Source organism: Pseudorca crassidens, chromosome 11 (assembly GCF_039906515.1).
Source record: "Pseudorca crassidens isolate mPseCra1 chromosome 11, mPseCra1.hap1, whole genome shotgun sequence".
NCBI classification, from domain to species: Eukaryota; Metazoa; Chordata; class Mammalia; order Artiodactyla; family Delphinidae; genus Pseudorca; species Pseudorca crassidens.
In genome coordinates this window covers 6239955-6253293 of record NC_090306.1, presented here as the reverse complement: position 1 = coordinate 6253293, position 13339 = coordinate 6239955, and the positions used below count along the sequence as shown (strand labels likewise).

The 13339-nt window shown below is 53.2% G+C and overlaps 1 protein-coding gene across 7 annotated transcripts in view; it reads left to right on the top strand.

Moving 5' to 3' along the window:
- The window catches only part of CHD4 (chromodomain helicase DNA binding protein 4), a 30048-nt gene that overhangs the window by 657 nt on the left and 16052 nt on the right, over positions 1–13339 (top strand). For 4 of the 7 annotated variants that reach the window (XM_067695529.1, XM_067695528.1, XM_067695527.1 and 1 more), the window contains exons 2-21: positions 333–510; positions 4017–4138; positions 4326–4541; positions 4748–4866; positions 4987–5228; positions 6772–6899; positions 7130–7265; positions 7412–7590; positions 7805–8044; positions 8671–8874; positions 8994–9199; positions 9545–9676; positions 9755–9851; positions 10533–10724; positions 11198–11398; positions 11583–11720; positions 12146–12267; positions 12390–12563; positions 12961–13102; positions 13196–13327. In XM_067695529.1, the coding sequence (XP_067551630.1) occupies positions 411–510; positions 4017–4138; positions 4326–4541; positions 4748–4866; positions 4987–5228; positions 6772–6899; positions 7130–7265; positions 7412–7590; positions 7805–8044; positions 8671–8874; positions 8994–9199; positions 9545–9676; positions 9755–9851; positions 10533–10724; positions 11198–11398; positions 11583–11720; positions 12146–12267; positions 12390–12563; positions 12961–13102; positions 13196–13327 (3222 nt within the window). In that variant the 5' untranslated portion in view covers positions 333–410. The remainder of the gene's footprint in view (positions 1–332; positions 511–4016; positions 4139–4325; positions 4542–4747; positions 4867–4986; positions 5229–6771; positions 6900–7129; positions 7266–7411; positions 7591–7804; positions 8045–8670; positions 8875–8993; positions 9200–9544; positions 9677–9754; positions 9852–10532; positions 10725–11197; positions 11399–11582; positions 11721–12145; positions 12268–12389; positions 12564–12960; positions 13103–13195; positions 13328–13339) is intronic. The other 3 variants (XM_067695531.1, XM_067695530.1, XM_067695532.1) reach the window with 2 other exon arrangements.

The following is a 13339-nucleotide window of genomic DNA, read 5'->3' as shown; positions in this document are numbered from 1 at the left end:
TCGCCGCCGGCCGCCTCCCCCGGCCCCCCCGCGCCGCGGCCACTCGGACCCCTTCCCCCGTCACGCCCGGCTCCGTCCAGCGGCTTCTCCCCTCCCCACGCCGGCACCGGCCTGCCCTCGGGGGCGCCGCTCTCTCTCGTCTGGGGGGCTCCAGCCGGGGAGCCGGCTTCCGGGCTGTCCCCGGGAGCGTGGAACTAAAGTTCAGCCTGAGTGGTTCGGGTGCCCTGCTCGGGTGGCTGTGGGGCGGCCGGGGGTGGGCGGAAAGCGCGGCGGGGTGGGGGAGGGGGCCGTGCGCGTCACTGTTCTCTTTCTCTCCCCCCTCCCCCGCACAGTGACTCGGGCCAGTGTCGAGGGCCCCAGGCCGCAGGCAGGAGCAGCTGGGCCAATTCCCTGGCCGGGAGCGGAAGGGGATGGCGTCGGGCCTGGGCTCCCCGTCCCCCTGCTCAGCGGGCAGCGAGGAGGAGGATATGGATGCACTTTTGAACAACAGCTTGCCCCCTCCCCACCCAGGTAACAGCTTCCCCAAGGGCCCCGGGCAGGAAGGAGCCATCTGGGCCCTCCCTGGCTACTCTGGTGCGGCAGGGTTGAGTTTCTGGGCTTTCTCTGTGCAGTCGGAGGTGGAGGGCATCCGAAGGGAGTGGTTCCCTTCTGCGGAGCTGTTGTGCGACGGGGCTGGAAGCCATGTGCCTTCTGGGCTCCGCGGACCGCGATGCAAGCTTGCTGCACTGTCTTCGGGAATGCTGTGCAGATCCCGGTTGAGGGAGCTCTCCGGGCTGGCAGGCTTTGCCTGGCGTGGGTCCTAGGAGGAATGCAGGTAGCTGGGACCCCTGGAGGCTTCGCGGCGGCGGCGGCGGCGGCGGCGGCGGGGTTGAGGATTGCGGTTGGAGGAGACCAGCCGGGCATCTCTGCTAGTAGGATCCTGTAGCTGCTGCTGTGGAAAGGAAAGAGGGAGTGCGGGTTACTCTCTGATTATTTTTAGCTTCTGATCAGTTACCGGCTTTCTGTGCAGTTTCAACCGTGTGAAGTTTGAATTGCGCTCCTCAGCTGGGATCTAGAGCGCTTTTAGTCAGGCAGATTGCTGGAATGTTGAGTGAGGCTAGGGGTAGGATGTCATAGCCTGCAGGATATACTAGGAGGAGCAAAAAGAAGGAAGGTGACACCCTGGGCACCCCTCTTCCCCTGGCAAGTGGACTTAATCCTGGCTTTTTTCCCAGGAGGCTTCTGCCCTGTGCAGGTAGCCTGGGGTTTGGGCTGGTGGTGTGAAGTGTTTGTGTCGGTGTGTTGGGGGTTGTGCTGTCTGTGTTTTGGGGTGGCTCCTTGGACTGGCCGAACCCCAGTGGTTATAACCAGCCTGTATGATTGGCATGGCTCTTGTCTATCCTCAACTGATGATGGATGTCATGTTTCTAAGTGGATGTCTCTCTCCTCTGTCCTTCGTTCTTCAGAGCACTTAGCTAAGTCACCTACTTGTTTCCTTGATCTTTTTTTAGTTTAGTTTTTTTTTTACATGCCATTTCTTCATCTTCCTTGTTTGTATTTTTATTTTAATTCTGGAGCCTGCTGGTCCTGTTTTTGTTTCCCATCAAGCATCTTTCACTCTTGCCTTCTCTTTGCTTAGCTCCAGCTGCACGCTGAGGTGGTCTGGGAGAGGTGTTTCCACATTTGGCACTTCCTAAGTTGGAAGTCTTCACTTCAACCTGAGGCCACTTAGGAGAGGGTCAGTCTTCTTACTGAACCTTCAGCTGTTGGGATGAGAATCTTAGGCTTGAGCCTCATCACCGTGTAGGGCAAGGTGGTAGATTTCTGTGCTATTGCCCAAGGTGGGGTAGGGTGGTGCTAGTGGTGAGGCAGTCCCATCCTTTCTGTGCGGGGCATGAGAAGTAGCAGTGCCATCCAGCCATTGTTGGTTCCACATCTTGGCTTCCTGTTGGCCCCTTGGTCTGGGGCTGCCCCTGTGTTGACTGGGAGCCTGTGGGCTCCCAGGGTGAACTCTGCCCGAAGCTGTAGCGTGACCCAGTTTTTCCACTTGCCCCACCCCATTCCTGCCCCTTTCCCAAATCGTTCTCTATGTCTCAGCCAGTTTGCCGCTTGCTGTGTCAGCACATCTGCCTGAGAAGTTTGAGGGTCTTAGGTGGATGGAAGGGTGTCCCTTTTGCCTCCGCGAGTTTGTCCTTGTCTCTACTTCCAGCTTTTATGGAGGCATGGCTGATTGGGAAGGGGGGCACCACAGGGATTGCTGGGGAGAAGCCCTTAAGAAAATGATTCTTTCTGGTGAGATCCAGGCTGGTGTCCCATTCCCAAGGGAATGGGAGGGGCTGTCTTGTGCCTGGCCTGATCCTGGGCTGAGAGGGAAAGGGGGAGGCTGATGGTGCTTTGTCCAGCCCAGTGCCGCCTGTTCCCTAGTATCTGCCTCGCACAGGAAGGGCGGAGTCAGAGGCATTTTCGGGCCAGTTCTGGGGGTCAGGAGCAGAGAGCATGTGTAGGAGAAAAGGAAGCATTCTGTTGTCCACCACTCTCTAGGTGCTGCTCCTTTTTCTCTGTTGGATAGGTGGCTGCCTCTAATCTGTTAGTGGTGGTTTAGGATCTGTGGTCTGCACTCTGGTAGAGGTGATGAGGAAACTGAGTTTCAGAGGCGTCTTGTGGGCTCCCATTCCTCAAGGTAAATCTTTTGGGTGTCAGAAGGAAGGTTGTGTGCTCTGCCCACAGCTCCACTGAACTCTTGTTAAATCTAAGCTCCGATGATTGAAGGCATAACGAGGGAGTAAGTCAGCCCCTCACATGGTGTAACCCTTCAAGGTGTCTTGGGTTTCCTTGCCTAAGACATTATTAGAATGGCCTCTTGAGAACAGTGTCATCCCACAGTAGGTGTTTGAAGAGGTGGCATTTGGACCTGGGGCCAGGTAGTAATTTGGGAAGTCTTCTGTGAGAGGGTAGTCTTTCCCCGGCTACCTCTCTCAACCGCACTCCCTCCCCTGCCACTTCCTGTCTGTCCTCTGTTGGCAGCTGGGTGCCCTGGGTTGGCTTCTGTGGTCAGGAGCCATTTTCCCTCTCCTCAGTGGGTGAGGCATTCCCTCCTTCTCTCCACTCCCTTCTCCACTCCTCCCACCTGGAGGGGGGTGGGTGGCTTGGGAAGCAGGAGGGGGAGGAGGAGGGAGCCGGTGCGCTGGTGTGAATGTCTGTTACAAAGGAAGCTGCCTCCTGGCCTTCTCCTCCCCCTCTGTGCCCCTTCCCACCTAGGCCTGCCCAGGAGCTCTCAGTATTACCCCAGGCTTTGTGTGTGCTCCCAGCCGGGGAGGAGGTGGAGCCAGATGGGGGGAGGAAGGGGGGGGGATGGTGACAGCTGGGCTGATTTGGGCCCCTGGGGAGAAGAGGCTACTGACCCAGGAGAAGCTGGGGAGGAGCAGTAGAGCTGGAGATGGGGAAAGGAAATCAGCTTTGGGAGTGGGCGTGATCCTGGGCTGGCACCGGAGCCTGGGGCTTGGAGGTTCTGGTTGTTTTGCGCAGTGATGAGCCAAAGGGGTTAGTGAAGGGTGTGGTTTCTGGGACCCTCGAGCAGGTACTGTTCTGGGAATGTGCTGAGGGTATATTCTTTAGTTTTTACCTTCTGCGTAGGACCGCTCATTCTCGTTTCCCGGCTTGTGGAATGCTTGGTGGCTGGTTATAGGAGGACTAGGCACGTTTCTCTTACTTGGTTAACTGTACGCAGCTTGACTCAGCTGCGCTGGTGAACACATAGAGGACTCGTGTTAGGGATGAGGGAGAGGAGGCAGGGGTCTGGACAGCTGCCCGAGGTGGGCCTGGTCTGGCCCGGCAGGCCTATTTCAGGCATATACAGCTCTCTCTTTGTCTGTTTTTGTCCTGAGTATCAGCTTCCTTCTGTGGCGTGTATAGCAGTTCTCTTCAGTGGAATCTGGGACAGAAGGTGGGGGAATAAAGTCTAAAGCCTCTGGATTGGGCTCTAACCTTCTGCTATTGATCTTTTCCCTGCCTCCCTTTCTTTGCCAAAACATATGTAGAAAACGAAGAGGACCCGGAAGAGGATTTGTCAGAAGCAGAGACTCCAAAGCTCAAGAAAAAGAAAAAGCCTAAGAAACCTCGGGACCCTAAAATCCCTAAGAGCAAGCGCCAAAAAAAGGAGGTGAGTGGGTGACTGGATGTTATGGGCGGCAGGAGGGAGTGGGAGGTGCTCTGTGGAGGGCTGGGGCCTGCGTTTCTTGCCTTGGGGCGGTGGGCCAGGTCCTGGGCGTGAGCCTCAGGGCCGTCCTGAGGTCAGCATGTGTGTAGCATGTGTGTGTGTGTCTCCCTCTCCCCCTTCCCTGCTCCAGCGTATGCTCTTATGCCGGCAGCTGGGGGACAGCTCTGGGGAGGGGCCGGAGTTTGTGGAGGAGGACGAAGAGGTGGCTCTGCGCTCAGACAGTGAGGGCAGCGACTATACCCCTGGCAAGAAGAAGAAGAAGAAGCTCGGACCTAAGAAAGAAAAGAAGAGTAAGTCCAAGCGGAAAGAGGAAGAGGAGGAGGATGACGAAGACGATGATTCAAAGGTGCCTGGACCTCCATCCTCTTCTCTGTACTTCTGTCCTTTGTTTTCCAGACACTCTGCTGCCCCTTAGAATGTTTTCTCTCCACCTGTTTCTGATGATTTCTTCTTAGCCCTCTTACCCTGGACTTGCCAGCCTTAGTGGCAACTCAAACTCCCTTAGCGAGGGTGGGCACTAGGAGTCAGGCTTTGACTTTGCTCTCTCTGCAGGAGCCTAAATCATCTGCTCAGCTCCTGGAAGACTGGGGCATGGAAGACATTGACCACGTGTTCTCAGAGGAGGATTATCGCACTCTCACCAACTACAAGGCCTTCAGCCAGTTTGTCCGGTAAACAGGAGGGTCTTGGGGGCAGGAGATGGAGAGCGCTTCTGTAATCTCTTCTCACCTCCCTCGCCTCGTTTATTTTTAAACTTTTTCTCTTTTCTGTTCCTGCCATTTTTCCCCCAGACCCCTCATTGCTGCCAAAAACCCCAAGATCGCTGTCTCCAAGATGATGATGGTTTTGGGTGCGAAGTGGCGGGAGTTCAGCACCAACAACCCCTTCAAAGGCAGTTCTGGGGCTTCTGTGGCAGCAGCGGCAGCTGCGGCAGTGGCCGTGGTGGAGAGCATGGTGACGGCCACTGAAGTTGCACCTCCTCCGCCCCCTGTGGAGGTGCCTATCCGCAAGGCCAAGACCAAGGAGGGCAAAGGTGACATGGGGCTCAGTGGGAGTGGGGACTAGTGCGGGCTTGGGATGTCGAAGTTGGAGGAAGCGCGGACGCGCTATTCTGTCAGCCCAAAGATGGAAGCTAGGAGGTGGGAATGAACCGTGGATTAGGAGGGAAACTGGGGAAGCTGGCCACGTAGAAATATTTTAGGTGGGGAATATTTTATTGGGTTGGCCAAAAAGTTCATTCTGTTTTTTCCATAAGATGGCTCTAGTAGCACTTAGTAGTTGTCTTTAACTTCATTTGAAACAATTTCGTTAGGTTGTATTGTGACAGCTGTCATATCAGTGTGCATTTAAAAAAAAACTTATCAAAATTGGTGAATTTTTGTGTAGCCATTTTAATATTGAAGATGGAAGAAAAAAAGCAACGTTTTCGACGTATTATGCTTTATTATTTCAAGAAAGGTAAAAAGGCAACTGGAATGCAAAAAAAGATTTGTGCAGTGTATGAAGAAGGTGCTGTGACTGATCGAACCTGTCAAAAGTGGTTTGCGAAGTTCCGTGCTGGAGACTTCTTGCTGGACGATGCTCCACGGTCGGGTAGACCAGTTAAAGTTGATAGCGATCAAATCGAGACCTTAACTGAGAACAGTCAACATTATGCCACGTGAGAGGTAGCCGACATACTCAAAATCTCCAAATCAAGCGCTCAAAATCATTTGCACCAGCTTGGTTACGTTAATCGCTTTGATGTTTGGGTTCCACATAAGTTGAGTGAAAAAAATCTTCTCGACCGTATTTCCGCATGCCGCTCTCTACTTAAATGTAAGGAAAATGTTGCATTTTTAAGACAAATTGTGACAGGTGGTGAAAAGTGGATGCTGTACAATAATGTGGAACGGAAGAGATGGTGGGGCAAACGAAGTGAACCACCACCAGCTATGCCAAGGGCCGGTCTCCATCCAAAGAAGGTGATGCTGTGTATATGGTGGGATTGGAAGGGAGTCCCCTATTATGAGCTCTTTCTAGAAAACCAGATGATTAATTCCAACAACTACTGCTCCCAGTTAGACCAGCTGAAAGCAGCACTCGATGAAAAGCGTCCGGAATTAGTCAACAGAAAATGCATCATCTTCCATCAGGCTATTGCAAGACTGCATGTTTCTTTGATGACCAGGCAAAAACTGTTACAGCTTGGCTGGGAGGTTCTGATTCCTCCGCCATATTCACCAGACGTTGCACCTTCGGATTTCCATCTGTTTCAGTCTTTACAAAATTCTTTTAATGGAAAAAATTTCGATTCCCTGGAAGACTGTGAAAGGCACCTGGAACAGTTCTTTGCTCAAAAAGATAAAAAGTTTTGGGAAGATGGAATTATGAAGTTGCCTGAAAAATGGCAGAGGGTAGTGGAACAAAACGGTGAATACACTGTTCAATAAAGTTCTTGGTGAAAATGAAAAATGTGTCTTTTATGTTTACTTAAAAACCGAGGGAACTTTTTGGCCAACCTAATATCTTTCCCATGTTCTGCTCTGTGGTGTGTATTTGGATTGTATGATCTTACCTGCTTTCTCCTGATTTAGGTCCCAATGCTCGGAGGAAGCCCAAGGGCAGCCCTCGTGTCCCTGACGCCAAGAAGCCTAAGCCCAAGAAAGTAGCTCCCCTGAAAATCAAGCTGGGAGGTTTCGGTTCTAAGCGTAAGAGATCCTCGGTGAGAGCCCAGCCTGTCCCCTGGCGAGGGTGCCTTAGTTAACGGGGAGGATGTGGTCTTCGGTCAGGATTCAGGGTTCAGTAGGTGCATGAGCATGTGGGGAGTTGGCCATAGAAGAGGTGGTTAGGCTTCCTTGCTGGGATTCCAGCACCCCTAGTAAAAGGGTGATCCCTTCTCCATCACTGTCTCCTTCCCCTTGGCCTGAACCTCTAACCTTCTCATCCTGCCAGAGTGAGGATGACGACCTAGATGTGGAGTCTGACTTCGATGATGCCAGTATCAATAGCTACTCTGTTTCTGATGGTTCTACCAGCCGCAGTAGCCGCAGCCGCAAGAAACTCCGGACCACGAAAAAGAAAAAGAAAGGTGTGTTTCTCTTCTGTATCAGTATGTAATGGAATGAGGGGGGAATGATTGGGGAAGCATGTCCCTAAGGAGATAGGGGCTGGTTTAGCGGGGTGGGGGGAGGTAGGTTTTTTCTAATAACTGGGCTTTCCCTCTTCCTTGCCTAGGCGAGGAGGAGGTGACTGCTGTGGATGGTTATGAGACAGACCACCAGGACTACTGTGAGGTGTGCCAGCAAGGCGGGGAGATCATCCTGTGCGACACCTGTCCCCGAGCTTACCACATGGTCTGCCTGGATCCGGATATGGAGAAGGCTCCCGAGGGCAAGTGGAGCTGCCCACACTGCGTGAGTGCCGGGCCGTCGTGGCCCTTCGGGACCCTTGAGCGGAAGGGTGGGATGAGGAAACTCTTTGGGGCCTGGGTGGGGGTAGGAGTGGTGGCGTTGCTGGCTACGGGCTTTGGGAAGCTTTCAAAGGAATGATGGGCACGGTTCAGATGGGGGTTGGGTGGGGGTGGGGGTGGGGGTGGTAGTAATCTGACTCTGTGGTCCTTGACTGCAGGAGAAGGAAGGCATCCAGTGGGAGGCTAAAGAGGACAATTCGGAGGGTGAGGAGATCCTGGAAGAGGTGGGGGGAGACCCTGAAGAGGAGGATGACCACCACATGGAGTTCTGTCGGGTCTGCAAGGATGGGGGGGAGCTGCTGTGCTGCGATGCCTGTCCTTCCTCCTACCACATCCACTGCCTGAACCCGCCCCTTCCAGAGATCCCCAACGGAGAGTGGCTCTGTCCCCGCTGTACGGTGGGTGCCTGGCCCCGGCCGGTGGTCCAGCAGCAGGGTTTACCCCTCTTGCGTGTAGGTGTCGTGAGGCTGAGGTGCAGGAGAGGTCACTGGAGGGCTATAGGCCTTTCAGCCCTGAGGCATGGATCTTCCTTCCTCGTAGAGTCACGGGATACCTTTGTTCTGGGAAACCGTAGGACTAACTTTGAACAGAGTTGATGCTTTGCCAGCTCTCCGAAGTGGGATGGAGCCGTGTTCTTTTAGCCCAGAATATCCTTTCCTGTCTTGACACCCAGCCTCGAGGTCTTGGTAGCTTGGTGATATAATAGGGCCACTGAATGCTGTTAGATTGCTTAAGAGAGGAATTCTGAGCCCCAGGTCTGTGACTTTTCTGTGCCTACTTGTTCTGGGTTATTGTTGAAGTCTAGCTACTGGCTCTGTTAGGCAGATAGGAGTGATAATGTCTCACAAATCCTGGACGAAGTCCAGAAACAGAGAGGGAATTCTGTTCTTCTCTCCTGGGATTAGGGTCCTGGGATTAGGTCTTACTTGAAACGAGGTTTTAATAATGCTCTGATGAGGCTGAAGCTGCCTGTGGGCTATGCCGTGGTAATGATTCGGTGTTGGATCATCTCTTTTCCTCTTAGTGTCCAGCTCTTAAGGGCAAAGTTCAGAAGATCCTGATCTGGAAGTGGGGTCAGCCACCATCTCCCACACCAGTGCCTCGGCCCCCAGATGCTGACCCCAGTGCTCCGCCCCCCAAGCCCCTGGCGGGGCGGCCGGAGCGGCAGTTCTTTGTGAAATGGCAAGGCATGTCGTACTGGCACTGCTCCTGGGTGTCTGAACTGCAGGTAACCCTGGGGCAGAGCAGATGCGGGGCTGCGGCGAAGAGGGCAGTGAGAGACAGCAGCCTTGTGGGCAGGAGTGGACGTAGCTCCTTGGGGACTTCCTTCTCTCTCCGCTCTTGCAGTTGGAGCTGCACTGTCAGGTGATGTTCCGGAACTATCAGCGGAAGAATGACATGGATGAGCCGCCCTCCGGGGACTTCGGTGGCGATGAAGAGAAGAGCCGAAAGCGGAAGAACAAGGACCCCAAGTTTGCAGAGATGGAGGAACGCTTCTATCGCTACGGGATCAAACCCGAGTGGATGATGATCCACCGGATTCTCAACCACAGGTACCGGGGGGCTGGGCCGGGCGGCGTGTCGTGGGCATCCTGGAGGTGGGCATCGTGGGCATCCTGGAGGTGGGCAGCGTATCCGCGGGGGCTTAATTAAGAAAGTGGATGTCACCAGTAAGTTACAGTTGGATGAGACACTCAGTGTGTTATGAACTGACTGAATCCTGGTACTTGAGCTATAGACTGTAGATACGAGATCATTTTTGGTGCAAAGACTGGTGGACCAGATGTATTTGCTTCTGAATACGTGTGGTGTCTGGCCTCCTTAGAGGTCTGGTTTTTGAGGGGAGCAGAGCAGGGTGGCCTTCTGGCTCTGAGGGTTTTCTCTCCTTGACTTTGTAGCGTGGACAAGAAGGGCCACGTCCACTACTTGATCAAGTGGCGGGACTTGCCCTATGATCAGGCCTCCTGGGAGAGTGAGGATGTGGAGATACAGGACTACGACCTGTTCAAGCAGAGCTATTGGAATCACAGGTGAGGGACTTTGATGAGTAGAGCTGCTGCTCATTGAGAAGGACTCCAGGCAGCTGTTGATGTATCTGTCTTCCTTAGGGAGTTGATGAGGGGTGAGGAAGGACGACCAGGCAAAAAGCTCAAGAAGGTGAAGCTGAGGAAGTTGGAAAGGCCCCCTGAAACCCCAACGGTTGACGTGAGTCATCAGGAGAGGGAGGGCGGTTTGTCGGGTAGGACGATGTATGTTGTGTGCTCCAGTCTGAAGGCATGATCTCAAGTGATCACTGTAGCTAAGTTGCTTCACACAGACTGCTTCCCTAATTCTCCACATCTCTGTAAGTCAGGGGAAAGATACTAGGATTACTTTATTTTCTCTCTTCCTCATCAGAAAACTAAAAACATAGATGTTAGTGTTTATATGACTGAGGAGGTGTTATGTATGGAGGGGTCACATAACCGAGCTTTTGTGAAACTTATTTTGGAACCTGGGTCTTCTGACCCTTAATTCATGGCTCAGTTCTTCCGGGGTTTTGTGTAATATAAGGTGAGTCTGGTTAAGGTTAAACAGATAAATCTAGAGGGGGCATAGGATCATTTACCTCGTGGTTCCTGACCAGTAGAATTTACTGTACTGCCAAGGAGACTATGATGTGTCTTTCCTGGATGTCTGTAGGACCAAGATCTGCGTCTTGCCTTGCTTCCTGGAGGATCCTAAATAAAACACAAAGTTACAGTAACCATTAAGCACCTTTTTCCCACCATTTTTTGTGGCCCCTCGAGTAGGATCTAGTGAGAGTGTGTCAGGAGGGGCAGCTGCCGTCTTACGGAAGGAAGGGAATTCCTGGCCAGCTCTTGACTTCTTTATTTCGTCCTTCAGCCAACAGTGAAATATGAGCGACAGCCAGAGTACCTGGACGCTACAGGTGGAACCTTGCACCCCTATCAGATGGAGGGTTTGAACTGGTTGCGCTTCTCCTGGGCTCAAGGCACCGACACCATCCTGGCTGACGAGATGGGCCTTGGGAAGACCGTTCAGACCGCAGTCTTCCTCTACTCTCTCTACAAGGAGGTAGGAGAGCTGGGGCTGTTAGTTTTTTGTGTGGGTATTTTGTGTTCGTGGTCTTCTCTTACACTCTGAGGAGACAGAAAAAGGAAGAAAAAAAATTGGTCTTTGGCCCTGGAGAACAGTGTTGAGTGACAGTAAGATAGATGCAAGTACACAGAGACAGACTGGAGGGAATGGAGCTGTGGGTGGGATTAGTGGTGGGTGCCTGGAGCCTCGGTCCTGGGGGACGGATATGCGCTGAGACAAGCAGAACTGTGGGTAGAAGTAGTGTGGAGAGACATCGAGCGGCAGGGGTGCGGTGTAAGCTCCCTGCAGGGCAGGCAGGCGTGTTGGTACATGGAGAAGGGAGGGAGAGGAGCGGCCATGCACACGCCTGTCCTCCGCCCACTCCGGGGCAGGGGCAGGGGCAGGGTGGGCGCTCGGGTTGCGTGTGGGACCCTCAGTCCTTACTCTCCGTCTCCTCTTCTTCCTCAAAGGGTCATTCCAAAGGCCCCTTCCTAGTGAGCGCCCCTCTTTCTACCATCATCAACTGGGAGCGGGAGTTTGAAATGTGGGCTCCAGATATGTATGTGGTGACCTACGTGGGTGACAAAGACAGCCGTGCCATCATCCGAGAGAATGAGTTCTCCTTTGAGGACAATGCCATTCGTGGCGGCAAGAAGGCTTCCCGCATGAAGGTACCTCAGCGGGAGGGAGACCCACCCTCGGAGAGGGGAGTTCTCGCTCTGGGCCCCTCGTGCCCCGGTCCCCGGGGTGAGGCGAAAGGATAATAGCCGGGAGGAGGGAACCCCCCCGGAGTCCCTTGGCTTGGCCTGTACCGGCAGAGTTGGACAGGAGTGACCAGGTTGCCTTCTTGTGCAGAAAGAGGCATCTGTGAAATTCCACGTGCTGCTGACGTCCTATGAGTTGATCACCATTGACATGGCCATCTTGGGCTCTATTGACTGGGCCTGCCTCATCGTGGATGAAGCCCATCGGCTCAAGAACAATCAGTCTAAGGTGAGGGGGGGCGGGAGGTATGGCCTCCAGTTTTAGTGTTCTAGTACTGCCTACTCATTAAGGGGAGACCTAGGAGGACAGGAAAGGGAGAAGGGCTCTCTGCCTTCCTTCCTCACTCGTGATAGATGACCCTTGGAGGCCAGGCCTTGAAAGTAAGATGGAGGGCTTCCCTGGCGGTCCAGTGGTTAAGAGTCCACGCTTCCATTACAAGGGGCACGGGTTCAGTCCCTGGTCAGGGAACTGGGATCCCGCATGCCGCACGGTGCGGCCAAAAAAAAAGAAAAAAGAGTTAGTAACGGGAAAGAAGATAAAGGAAAAAAAAAGGTGGGGATGGGGGCGTAACTGCTGGGCGGCAAAGCAGAAGTCTGTGGACATGTGCTGGAGCCCTCTTCTTACTGAATTCCACTTCTCTCCTGCCTCACCAGTTCTTCCGGGTCTTAAACGGTTACTCGCTCCAGCACAAGCTGTTGCTGACAGGGACTCCATTACAGAACAACCTGGAAGAGTTGTTTCACCTGCTCAACTTCCTCACCCCTGAGAGGTTCCAGTGAGTGTGTGCTTATCCACAGTCGGCTCCGCGTTCTTCCAGTTCTTCCTTTTGCCTGTTTCTTATGTCACTTTCCTTTCTTCCTTCCCCCTCCAACAACCTTTTCCTTTCTCTTTCTGAAGCAACTTGGAAGGCTTCTTGGAGGAGTTCGCTGACATTGCCAAGGAGGACCAGATTAAAAAGCTGCACGACATGCTGGGGCCTCACATGTTGCGGCGGCTCAAAGCTGACGTGTTCAAGAACATGCCTTCCAAGACAGAACTGATTGTGCGTGTGGAGTTGAGCCCTATGCAGAAGTGAGTCTGAAGGGACAGAAGCACTGGCTCCGTTTTGCAGACACACTTAGACACCTGCCAGTCTGCACAGTGTTTCCTTCTCCATACTCTGCCGCAAGGCGTGTGGTGACAGGAGCCAGCGAGGGCTAAAGAAACCTGTTGCCAGGTTGCTGGGGCCCAGAGTTCTTTGTTTTCTTTTTTTGACATCTTTACTGGAGTGTAACTGCTTTACGGTGCTGCGGCCGAGCTCTTACTGAGTTAACCCTTACCTTGTTTAAAATGATGGTGGCGGCGCTTCTTAGGTTTCCTCGGTCCCAAAGGGAGATGTGTTGGAAAGAAGATCCCAGACCCTGGGACTGCATTATGAGTCACACAACGGCTCTTGAGCATGGCTTACCTTGCTGTCTTGCCCACATAGGAAATACTACAAGTACATCCTCACTCGAAACTTTGAAGCGCTCAATGCTCGAGGTGGCGGCAACCAGGTCTCTTTGCTAAACGTCGTGATGGATCTTAAAAAGTGCTGCAACCACCCGTATCTTTTCCCTGTGGCTGCCATGGTACGTTGTGCCACCTCTTGTCCCTCCCTGGGCGGGAACTGCTCCATTTGGGGTTTCTTTCCATATTTTTTTCTTTTTTGCTTATTTCCTCAGGAAGCCCCTAAGATGCCTAATGGCATGTATGATGGCAGTGCCCTAATCAGAGCATCTGGGAAGTTACTGCTGCTTCAGAAGATGCTCAAGAACCTTAAGGAGGGTGGGCACCGTGTACTCATCTTCTCCCAGGTACTGTGTGGG